At 42.4% G+C, this 12,547-nt stretch overlaps 1 protein-coding gene across 1 annotated transcript; it reads right to left on the reverse strand.

Moving 5' to 3' along the window:
- Nucleotides 1–2,723: 2,723 nt before the first annotated feature.
- On the reverse strand, nucleotides 2,724–9,072 carry LOC124647386 (WAT1-related protein At1g44800-like). Its single transcript, XM_047187341.1, has 5 exons — nucleotides 8,885–9,072; nucleotides 3,954–4,067; nucleotides 3,626–3,866; nucleotides 3,073–3,224; nucleotides 2,724–2,874 (listed from the first exon to the last, which is right to left on the reverse strand). The coding sequence occupies exons 1-5, from the start codon at nucleotides 9,070–9,072 to the stop codon at nucleotides 2,724–2,726; spliced, it is 846 nt and encodes a 281-aa protein (XP_047043297.1).
- Between the last annotated feature and the right edge of the window lie 3,475 nt (nucleotides 9,073–12,547).

The raw sequence follows: 12,547 nt of genomic DNA on the forward strand, positions 1-12,547 counted from the left end.
GGAAGATGTTCATACGGAGTTCTTACACATTGACCTTGCACATGCATTATTCTTGATAAATTTGTGTTGTGCTAACGGTGTTGTGAACATGAAAGGACATGTCATCGATGATGTGCTCCAATATCACACACAAACATACTTTGCTTGGTCTTCGTTGTGTGAAGGTAAAAGTGACTTGTGGATGAGCGTCAACAAATGGGTTCAACCCCAAACTTCAACTACACAAGATCTCTCAATGAGAGCACACCGACATCTTGCTAAGGTGACCTCCTTCTACTTACGCTCTCTTGCTAAACCCGTGGAACATTGGCTATGCTTTGAATGTTTCTTGGCTTTTCTTGTCCTATTGATAGGGCTCTTGACAAGTGAAGCAACATTCAAGCATTTGTGTCATCTACCTCCTCTACACGTTCATGATGAGTTATCGTCGAGGACGACTCTTTTTCAAGTGGGGGGAGATGATACGGGGCGACCTTCGGTCTTCACCGCATCATGTGCTTCATCGCCAAGACGGCACGCAAAGGTGAATCTTATCCTTTACGCGTGCCTCGAATCGCCTATTTGGGACGATAAACTACTTCATACCCCGTCATATCTTGATGATAGGAACCCGACGACAAGTACGGGGAGAAGAGAGGATGCCATGGAGACCCGAGGACGCAAGGCCGATGTCACGGAAGCATGGAAGAGAAGGAGAAAGAGGAGCTGGACGCTCCAGACCGGAACTTCCGCCCAGACACTGTGAAGACCGAAGATGCTCGCACTGAAGAGCTGCGGCCGGAACTTCCGCCCCTGATGGCCGGAACTTATGCCCGACCGGAACTTCCGCCCCCAAGAGCCGAAACTTCCGCCCGACCGGAACTTCTGCCCCAGGAGCCGGAACTTCCGCCCTGTCGAACCTCAGCCAGATCTCAGCCCCTTTGGCTTGTAACTTACCCCTTCGGCCCCCTACCTATAAATAGGAACCTACCCCCACCTTCATGAGGGAGAGATGATGTTTAGATGAATTGGCTTATGCCTCTATTATCCCTTAGTGGATTTGGGAAACCCCCACCTTAGATGATCCATCTATTGTATTCCTCCTTATCCGGATCTTTTCCATTTTAGTAATTCTATCAATTGAGAATCTCTTGCTTTGCAACTCTATTCTTAGTTGGTTTTTTACTCTTTGGACTTCTATTTGGATTTTTCGATCTTTTGCAAGAGATTCTACCTTTGGTCTTTCTCTCGCACTTCTATCGAGTTGGTGGTTCGGGCCAACGAGGATAACCAATTGTGTGTGTGCATGTGTTTGTATCGTGTTCTTCGCGTTCATCCACTTCCCCGCGAATCCCCCTCCGCAATCACACTCACCCGGGTCAATTCGTGAGATCGGGCAACCCACACGGGCTCAGCCCGCATCAGTTTATTAGGGTGGGAGCGCTTGCCATTACATGGTCGCTATGGTTGTGTAGAAATAACAAAGTTTTTAATGATAAGAATTATTCTCTCTAGCAGGTTATCTACAGATGTACCGCTACTCTTCGTTCGTTGTCTGCGCTGCAGAAGGTGGAGAACCGCGACCTGTTTACGGAGGTTTGTACACGGTTGGAGGAGACGACGAGGGATACTTTTTCCCTACATGGGTGGCAGCATAATCTACGGATTGGGCCTCCGCCTTCACCTTAGGCGTTTTACATTTGCTTATGTCTGATATGTAATTCGCCTTTTTTAGCACTCCAGATTACTGAGACTCTTTGAACGGCTGTCTGCATCTTAACTATGTAGAGATCAGATGTAATTGCTTTTATGAGTAATAAAGCACTCATTATCTAAAAAAAAGATGAGGGAATTATCATGCTAACGAAGGGTACTTATTACGACCCTCCCTTATCAAACTTTCCCCTTTTGATAAAATGTCTTGTTTGATTAAGGAATGAAATTGTGACTTCCTACATGGGTATTAGCCTTCAAAACCCCTAATAAAAAGAGTCTGGTAGATGTGTCCACAAACTATAAATAGTGGCTACAAGAAAGTTTGCCTGAATGGTCAGAACATCGCAAGGGAAGATCACCCGTGTCAGATGGCACCAGAGTGATGGGTTAATGCTACGAATTATAAACAATAGGACAGAATCATGTGAATTTGTGGATAATGTTACTAAAAATTGTTTTTTAATGCACAATTTAAAATTTGCATGCCACTTTTGTGTGCATTTATATGATTAAAAAATGTAATAATTTTTTAATAAGTTTAGGAGTTTGAATTATTGTTGAATTTATATGTCTTCAATTATTTTTTACATATTATATGTGTCAAAGATATTGTCGAATAGAGAGGAAAATGAAAAAAAAATGATGAAATGAACAAATGACGAACAGCCTTGGGTACCATGGTAAAGTGTCCATCCTCATTAATTTGTCCACCTTCCTGAAATAGATAAAATATGATAAAATGGGGACAACATTTGATTCATTCCTTGAGAGAGGCCCTTGATGTTTGAGGGACTTTGTTTTGGTAGATAAATCAAAGAGAAGTGCTACAAAACTGAGGATTAGATGTGTCATCTTGTGGCTTTCAGAGTTTCAGTACATGTCTTAAATAAAACCAACTATAATAAAGACAGCTAATACATGCGAGAGATACACCTTTTTTCTAGCTTACGCATATATAGATCTACAGTTCTTCATAAACACAAAAAAACCCTGCATAATATCTTTTGTTATATCGCCAGAGAAAGCAGTCATACGTTTGATACCGATTTCTTGTTCTCGTCTCCACTTTGAAATTGCATTTGTTCCTTCAGGTTTTCTTCACCCAGAGGCACCGATTCTTTTCTTTTTCCCCATAGGAAAAGGTAGAGCCCAGCTAGAATCATAAACATGCCGAGGATACTGCATCCATACAAACAGATCAATGTATTATTTCCAAGGAAAATCGGCAAAAAAAATTTAGGGAAACATTTTAGGCATTGGCAAAGCACATCTTCGTGTATATATATTTCTATCTTTCCTAAAATCCAAATTTGATCCTAACAACGCCTATCCAGTATTGAAATTCATGAAAAGCGAATGGAGAACGGGCAAGAATACCTCCCAACAGACAGATCATGGCCGAGAAGCAGCGAGTCAAGAACTGTAGTGAAGAACACTGACACGGCACAAAACATGGATGGGTAGGTGGGACCGCGCTTCGTGACGACCCACGAAATCATCACAAACTTGGCAGCAGTATTGAGTATCGCCTGCAGCCAAAAAAACAAATCCTTCAACTGGGAGGTACAGACTGATTGACAGCAAGGGGTGTACTCCAGGTCCAGGCTAGGAAGCCCCGAGAGCTACAAACTGATGCGCATCAAAAGAAATAGGTTTACCGAGTACACAATGGTGAGCAAGCTCATGTTCCATTTGAGCTCCCATGTCGCCTTTTCTCTGTTCATGATAACCCCCACGACGGCCATTTGGATGCTCCCCACGAAGCACGTGCACACCGTCGACCAGTACTTGTATGGGAACACTTTTAGCATCTGAGCCTGTTCATAAAAGACACACATAAGCTGCATTGGCCACTGCTTAAGAATCAAAGAGAGTTAGTTAATATTAGTAAATTCACAGTTGTGATCGAGTTGATTTAGCTTATGTACACCTGCACTGTGTACCACACGGCAAGGCTGAGGCAGCTGGTGATGAGCAAGACGGTTCCACGGACATGGTGGTGCCCAATTTTGCTTCCGTCTGCCTTCGGGTAGTAGCCGATGATGTTGGTCGGCCAGAGGTGCAGCACCTTGCCCTTGTACAGGCTGATCACCAGTGTGCCTCCTACGCACACTAGGGTTCCGGCCACCTTAATGTTCCCCACCAGGGTCCTCATGTTCAATGGTTCCTTTCTGAAAAAAGTTAAAACACAGTCAGGACATATCTAACCCCTGCATCTCTCTTTTCGGTGTTTTCAACTGTATTTTCATCTTTTTTACCTGCAAAGGACCGCGAGGATGAATGTGGCGATCGGAATGATGTTATAGAAGTTAATTGCGTATCCTGGTGATGTGTCTCCAAGGCCAATGTAGTACAAACCAGGAATTGTGAATCTGGAAATAAGCAACAAGCAATATATAAAAAAGCTATTTTCATAGATATTTATGAAAACTATTGATGAACTGAGATCTGGTGAGCACTGTGATGAAATAATTCCACTCACCCAACAAGTGCACTGGTGAAAATCCATATGAATGCCTTCAATTTAAGCTCCTTCAACTTCCCTCTACATCAGGTGATAAGGGTAACCAAATAAATATTTGGGAAATGTTTCTCTACTGTAGGAAAATTTTACAAATAGTTGCAAAACGTTTCTTGTTATACTACAACAAGAGCAGAAAATTATGCTAACAAATAATAATAGTTAGAGCTAACTTCTCAAAGAACATATCCAAGATAGGTTGCCATTCAGCTTTGGTGAGTAGTCGTAGAGCTAGTTGAAGACCTAGATGCTTAATTAATCGGAAAACTGGTAATCTGGCATCGAAACAGCCTCTGTATCAGATTCTTGCCATGATCATCTCCTCTGAGCATACGCCGAGGACTTGCGACACTATACTTTAAGGCCGAAGTGTTCATAAATTTTTTGCAGAATTTCCTTCACCATCACAAAACCCTGAAATGTTGGCTTGACAAAGGGATTTACATAGTCAGCGTAGATGGATAATCTCTTAATAGCAGAGCAGCCATTATTCACAGAGAAGAGATTCTCCCCCGTTGCCTTGATAATAAGAACTGTCAGAACTTGCATTCGTAGGACAAATAACATACGCGAGGTTGGATCTCGCCGCTATCCTTGAATGTTTGTCACTCCGTTAACTGCCACTCAAAGTGCCTGTCGTGTAGAGCAGTGTGGCTAACTATGCATCGCAACCAAGATTCAGGGAAACTCAATTGCCTAAGGACTTCAATGAGAAAAGATCAGGAGAGGGAGCCAAAAGCGCGAGAAATATCCAATTTGAAAACAACGCCATTTTCCCTTCCAGAGTTGATCGTCCTCGCCATATGACGCACTAGGATGAAGTTTTCACACAAGCTATTTTACTTGATGAATGCAAACAGATTCGTGCTGACTAGGGAATCCATTATCGGATGGAGGCAAGATCTTGGAAAATAACTTAGCCAAGCTATGAATGATGCTAATTGGCCGAAAATCCCATCTTCTGCCGAATTATTGATATATAAATAAAGTAGTTTCATCATATTGTTTGATGTTATTATCAAAAATAAATTAATGCTAGGAGGAAGTAGACAATAAATGATATAGTAGAAGCGGGACCTCGGCGTGAGAATTCCAGAAATTCGTTCCTGAAAGGATTCAAACTCTGGTCGTTGGGGTGCGCCACTGCGACCCCAACAACTGGACTATACCCACGTCCTCTGTTTTATGTTATTATCAGAACCTACTTACATGGAGAAATACATTTTACTAATCTACTAAAGAATAAAGAAGCTAGAGCCAATACTCTAAGCAGCTTGTCACAATTCCTTCTCAGTTTTCTGTAAAATACTCATTTCGCGGAGGATTTAGAGAGCCACCTCTTTTTTTCGAAAAGGAGGATGAGGCCTCTACATCGAAATGAGATACACTCAGTAAAGGTCGGCACATAATATTAGCAAGTTCTCCTGTGCTCCCAGACATGTTGAGCTCCACACATTCCATGCATAAAACCGGATTGGTTACTTGGATGAGATCAACTCAGAAACAAGGAGAGGAAATAATTGAATATATCTGGTGCACGCGTCCCTCCCGTAAAAGAAAAATAGAGAGGGCGGCGGCTAGGGTGGAAACCCTAGCAGCCGCCGCCACCCATCTGCCTCGTCCTTGCCGTCTACGCCCCGGAATCGATGGATCCCCGCCTCCTCTACTAGCTGCTCTAGTGGTGGGACGGGGTGGGGACCTTGGACTTGCGCTCCGCGCAACAGAAGGTCCCTAAAATTAGAGTTTGGTCAATCTGCATCATTGCTATGGTGGCTATGGCGGCATTGTGCGGATCAAGAATAAGGTATTCCCGCCTCCTCGTCCATATCGTCGGCAGCGATCTCGTCGGTGGCGTTGAGGAGGGCAGGGATTCGTCTGGTCACCGCTTCCATGGAGTGGTGGATCTCGTCAATGTGTGGTAGAGGTTTAGTGTTAGAAGCTTCAGATCAATTCAAGGGTTCAATTGCAGCGACTTCATCTCTGGGGCGCTAGTCCTTAGGGGCACGTGCACGAAGACTTTCCAACTGTCATCAACATCGTCAGGCTAGGTCTCCGGTAAGGGAGTGGCGACATCGGCGGCTCGATCTGGCAGCAGTAGTGGTTGTTAGGTGGTCCAATAACCTCGATGTAATTTCTGTTATGTTTGGGTGATTTCTACTTCTTATGAACTCATGAAATAGATCCCGATCTTTCTCGCAAAAAAACTCAGAAACAAGGCACTATCCACCATGGAAGACCCTGGAGATCCTAGGCAATATGTGTGGCATATATAGCTAGCGTGGTTTTCCAATAAATGACCGTGTGCATCATCGTGATGCAGAAGCCGATGTATACCCTCATTTCGAAAAAAAAAGCTAGCGTGGTTGGATTTGATACTATGCTAGCAAAGTAACAATTTCTACCGCCAAACTCAGTGCCTGTGTCCATCAGGGAAGACTAGGAAGTTTGCGGCGCGGCGCACGCCGCGCCCGTGTTGTCTGCCGTGCGATATTCTTAAAAAAAATGTTTTTTAGGTTTAATAGTGCCAAATTCCTTTTCAAAAAAAAATCTGAATAAACATCTAGAACTGGACCGCGCATTTGGTATCAAGACCGTTGGTTACACTTTTGTAGAAATAATACAATATTTGGACTGCTGAAGTATCGCGGAAATGCCAGTGAAATTGGCGGCGAATGGTTCAGTGCTTTTGTTTCTAACTCGTTGGTTAAAATATTGTAGAAATAAAACAATATCAGGGGTTACTGAAGTACCGCAAAAGTGCCGGTGAAATAGGCGACGGATGTTGGAGTGATTTTGTTTTCGATGTTGCTACAAAAGGAAATGGTAGCATTTCTCCGGCCGAAAGAGGCAACGGGTGATAGAGTAAAAGAAGATCATCTCAGGTGAAATGTGACGGATGGTGAAGTAAGTGTATATTTTCGATGTTACCGTAGAAGAACACAACATTATTTTCCCCGAGTAAAAGTGGGGTCGGATGTTGTACTTTTATTGAATCACCATTGAAGAATTATGAACTACTAAAGGAATATCTGCGGGTAATCACTGTCCAGAACCACGGTTGAGGTTGAAGGTACGTGTAAAAATTACTACCCTTGTGCATCGTTGCAAAATGACCGGTGGACAAATATGCGGGCCTTCAAAAATTAATAGTAGGTATTTAACGGCGTGTTTCGTAGTTGACATCGGCAATGTTCAAGATGTATACTGAGAAATTGCTTTCTAGAAAAATATAGGTAGTTTCATCTCCTGGAAAATTACTGCCGAATCTAAACTTGAGGTTGAAATTACCACACTTTTACACTGTTGAGAAATTATCGTCGATGGAATATGCGCCCTTAAATAATTAAATATTAGGTACTTAATGATCTATTTCATAGTGGACACCGGAAAACTACTGTTGATGTTCAAGGATTGCATCGAGAAATTGATTTTTGGGAAATTATAGGTAGTTACTGCTTCGAGAAATTACCATGAGAGTCTTTAAATACTGCCAGCGTGGAAAATCATTTTTGTGAGGGCATACCATTTATTTTCCCAGCAAAAAGAGGCAGTGAAGTATTTTTTTGTTCGCAGATAGTATTTCTCCCGGCTAAAAGAGACGGAGGAGGGTGGAGGAATATATTTTTCCAAAGATACAATTTAAAAGGGTTGTAGTATTTCTCCGGCTAAGAGATGACAGTAGTATAAGTGACAGATATATATGTGAAGTTACTATATATTTTCAAGATAACGTAGAAGAAGGTAGTAGTATTTTGCTAGGTTAAAAAAGTTAAGAGATGATTTTATTTTTTCCAAAAGTAGTGTTCATGTAGCAATTTTCATATGGTACTATTCATGTGCATCAACAGTAACCAAGTGAATGAGGTTGAAGCAAAAGTGGTCAGCTTTTCGCCCTTAAATAATTAAATATTAGGTACTTAATGATCTATTTCATAGTGGACACCGGAAAACTACTGTTGATGTTCAAGGATTGCATCGAGAAATTGATTTTTGGGAAATTATAGGTAGTTACTGCTTCGAGAAATTACCATGAGAGTCTTTAAATACTGCCAGCGTGGAAAATCATTTTTGTGAGGGCATACCATTTATTTTCCCAGCAAAAAGAGGCAGTGAAGTGTTTTTTGTTCGCAGATAGTATTTCTCCCGGCTAAAAGAGACGGAGGAGGGTGGAGGAATATATTTTTCCAAAGATACAATTTAAAAGGGTTGTAGTATTTCTCCGGCTAAGAGATGACAGTAGTATAGGTGACAGATATATATGTGAAGTTACTATATATTTTCAAGATAACGTAGAAGAAGGTAGTAGTATTTTGCTAGGTTAAAATAGTTAAGAGATGGTTTTATTTTTTCCAAAAGTAGTGTTCATGTAGCAATTTTCATATGGTACTATTCATGTGCATCAACAGTAACCAAGTGAATGAGGTTGAAGCAAAAGTGGTCAGCTTTTATATATAGTAGTATTATGACAAAATGCATGGTTTGCACATACGTGTACGCTCTTGCATATGAGTATGTATAATAACGACACGTGAGCTATGAGTGAGAAAAAGAAAAAAAAAGCAGGAATGAGTGGAGAAGAAAAATATACTAGATCGCGGTATTGCTCGAGCAGGGAAGAACATATATAATGGTTCAAAACAGAACTCACATAGTAATTAAAATACTGACCGCTCGAAGATCATGGCCAAAGGGACGACCAGCGCGGCGCCGAGGAAGAAACGATAGGTGAGGAGGGCGAAGACGAAGAGGCCGGCGTCGACGACAACCTTGGTGAGCAGCATCTGCCCCGTCGTGAACAGCTCGATCAGCACCATGCAGATCGCCGGCCCCCACTCCAATTTGAACGACGACCCCATCGATCGATCGATCGATCTACTTCCTCCAACGAATCAGAATCTATCGGGATAACGAGAAGTTGGTTGATCAGCGAGCAGAATTAGATTATCTGCGAGGCTGCGAGTTTTGTGATGCGAGGTGGTCGAGTGAACTGGGAGAGACGGTTCATGGCGACGCAAGCAGGGAGTGAAGTAACGAACGACGGGAGAGATTCTCGTGGAATCGGGAGGCCGGATCCACACGCGGTCCCACCAGCTGTCACCTGTTTTGTTGAACTGTCCTGTCACTTGTTGAGAGGTGTGGGTTTAGCGAAGTCGAGCATGGCGCGTGTGACCGATTCTTCGCTCCTAGATTCATGCTCAACTGCTACGGTAAATTTAATATCTTGTGAAGTTCTTTTGCCGATTCGTATTAAAGTTTTTGTTCTAAAACTTGAAAATGATAATATATTTGGAGAAAGTTAGCTTTGTAATTCCATTACCGATTACAGATTTAAATTCGAGATAGGTCCATCTTACTCTCCTGAATCTTATCGAGTTTAAATCCCGAAACAATTTAGAACCCAGTCGTAACGAGGTAGTACTAAACAGTTGGACACATGCAACCATAACACACTATAAGAAACATATTTAAGAAACAAAAACAAAAATATTGAATTACACTTAAGAATACAGGTTTGGCTGAAACCGGAGACTCACACAATTTATCTATAGAATTGTATGAATTGAATAATATGTATCTAAATCCTAATAAATGTTGCACTACACTTCATAACCGAACTTTAAAAACAATAGATGTGAACATCATATGTGTGTCCGACATGGGCTGATTAATACTTTGATCTTCCTCACCTCCCAATAGCCGGTGAAGAGTATCACAGATTCCATATAAGCTTCTCTATAGGGAGCTCATTAGAGTTAAATTCTTCTCTTCATCTTTGTCGCTTAGCCATAGCGCGATGCCGTCTCTAAATCTAGAGTAAAATACATAGGAGGTCACTGAACTTGAGTCCCTAGTTCACTACGGTCACTTAACTATGAAATACGGAAATTACGGTGACTGAATACGCTAAGTGCTTCATCGAAGGTCACCCGAGCCTGTATAGCTCCGTATATGCTGATGTGGCACTGGTCAACCCCACATGCCAGGCCCAGCTGGTGTTAATATTGCCTGTTTTGCAAATAAAAGGTAAAAGAGCTAAATTGAAAACTTTGACAAGCGTCAAATTAAAAAAAGGCCATCTCCACGAGAGCTCCGGTGGGCGGCGCGCCCGTCCTTGCCGGCGAGTATGCCCCTCCTGCCGGCGCGGATCCCTTGTGTGCCCTTCGTCACGGTGGTGCTCGAGCTCGCGCCACATCTGGAGGAGAGAGGACGATGTAGCGGGCGAGGGAGCGGCGTCCATCCAGCCAGCGAACTCCGCGCGCCGCCGCCGGGAGGCCCCCCGCTCCGGCCTCCACCGCCATGGCACTCCACGCCGCCGCCTGGAAGGGCTCGAGGCCGGCCATGGCGCAAATGGGGAAGAGTCCCGTCCCGTACGGCGCAGCCCCCCTCCCCTGCACTTTCCTCGGCCGGCGGTGCCCCGCCCCTGCCTCGCGCTGGACGTGGCCGTCCCCGACGTCAAGGTCGGAGAGCGGCTCCCCTCCTAGTGGCGGCGGAAGGCCGGAGGCGGTGATGACTGATGACGATAAGGAAGGCCGGAGGTAGTGCTGCTCGGCCATGGGCCTTTTCTTTTTTTCTTTTTTTAGATCCTTATCCGATTCCTCAACTTTGCTATTTAACCCTTTTTTCTTTTTATCGGACGATAGTCCCTGCAGATGATAGGGGGCTGACAGGTGGGGTCTAACTCCGTGCCACACCAGCAAATACAAAGTTGTACATGCTTCGGTGACCTCCGATGAAACACTGTGCGTATTTAGTGACCGTAATTTGCGTATTTCACAGTACAGTGACCATAGTGAACTAGGAGTTCAAGTTTGATGATCTCCCATGTATTTTACTCCTAAATCTATCCATCTGTAGCCTCGACAGCGGCATTGACACCACGGTGGAGACCTTGCCATTCTCATTCGTGCACCTGACATGATCACTCCCTAACTAAGAAGTGAGGTCTCCGGCCAAAGGTATGCCGCCGCCGGCCAGCTCAGCCCACCTGAATTTCAGCACATTTACCGTCGTCCATACTTCATATACCTTGTCCATGGAGGAAGGCGACCACTCCCGCAGCGACGCCACCGTCTGCACCATCGACTCCAAGCGTTCCTTGGTCATATAGGGGATAGTTGCAGGATGTAGGGATTAGCACATCGCGACCTAAACCTAGGTAAAAATATATGTGTCTTTGTGTGATTATGATCTCCGATCACATCGTTGCAATCTGGTAATTAAAAAAACGGGAATCTAAAAAAAAACATGGTGGTTTTCATGAATTATTTGTAAAATATCCCCATTTCACCGATTTTCTCTAATAGTTGATATTATTCTTATTTATATTCTATAATTTTTACTACTATTTCTTTCCTTCTTAGCGTCTTCACATTCTATGCTATTTTTTCAAGATATTCCTCAAAAATTGTTTTTTTCAAAATGCTAGGGTTTCAAAATAAATTATTACATTTTAAACGTTGGATTTGCTAATAAGTATGCATCCAACACGAAAGGTACCACAGATGATGGGGACAAAAAGGTTATTGCAGAAGCTTCTTCGGGGCTTATGATTAATTACAAGCAACTAAGCATGTGAGCGTGTGGTAATAACGAACTTGCAGTCCGCACAGCAAATGTCCCCTCGTCAAAACACTGAGACAAGAAATGTTCATTATCTATTAAAAAAACAATAAATATTCATAAAAAACAAGAAACATGACGATGTTTATGAATTATTTATGAAATTCCTCTAATTTAGTGGTTTTGTTTATTACTAATTCCTATTTTCCTTCTATATTCTACATTGCTAGGAAATTCCTCGTTAATATTCCCATTTTTAATATCTTTTTGAGAATTCAACCAAACTATTATATTTTTCAACTTGATATTGTTTTTTTAATTTATAATTGAACTTTAAAGGTTGGGTTTAAGTCCAAAAACATTCAAATAAAACAAGAAACGGGTGATTTTTCATGAAATATTTGTGAAATTTCTCTAATTCACGGTTTTCTCTATTACTACTACTTCCGTCCTTCTAGATTCGCACTTATGTACACACGTTAACATGCATATAGATTCATGCAAAACTAGACAAATCGGGTTATTTATTTCAGAACGAAGGGATTACTTCTTATTTGTTTTCTACATTCTAGATTTACTAACAAATTCTTTGTTAACATTCCCGTTTTTTATATCTTTTCGAGAAACTCCTCCAAACTTTCACATTTTATTTTTTTAACATGCCTTTGTTTTCTTATGTATATAAATGAAATTTAAAGATTGGATTAATTCACGTGCAAGTATTATGCATCCTATTGGATCTCCGAGACGCGGCGTGCACCGAGCCACCGA

The sequence above is a fragment of the Lolium rigidum genome, chromosome 4, assembly GCF_022539505.1.
Source record: "Lolium rigidum isolate FL_2022 chromosome 4, APGP_CSIRO_Lrig_0.1, whole genome shotgun sequence".
Lineage (NCBI taxonomy): Eukaryota > Viridiplantae > Streptophyta > Magnoliopsida > Poales > Poaceae > Lolium > Lolium rigidum.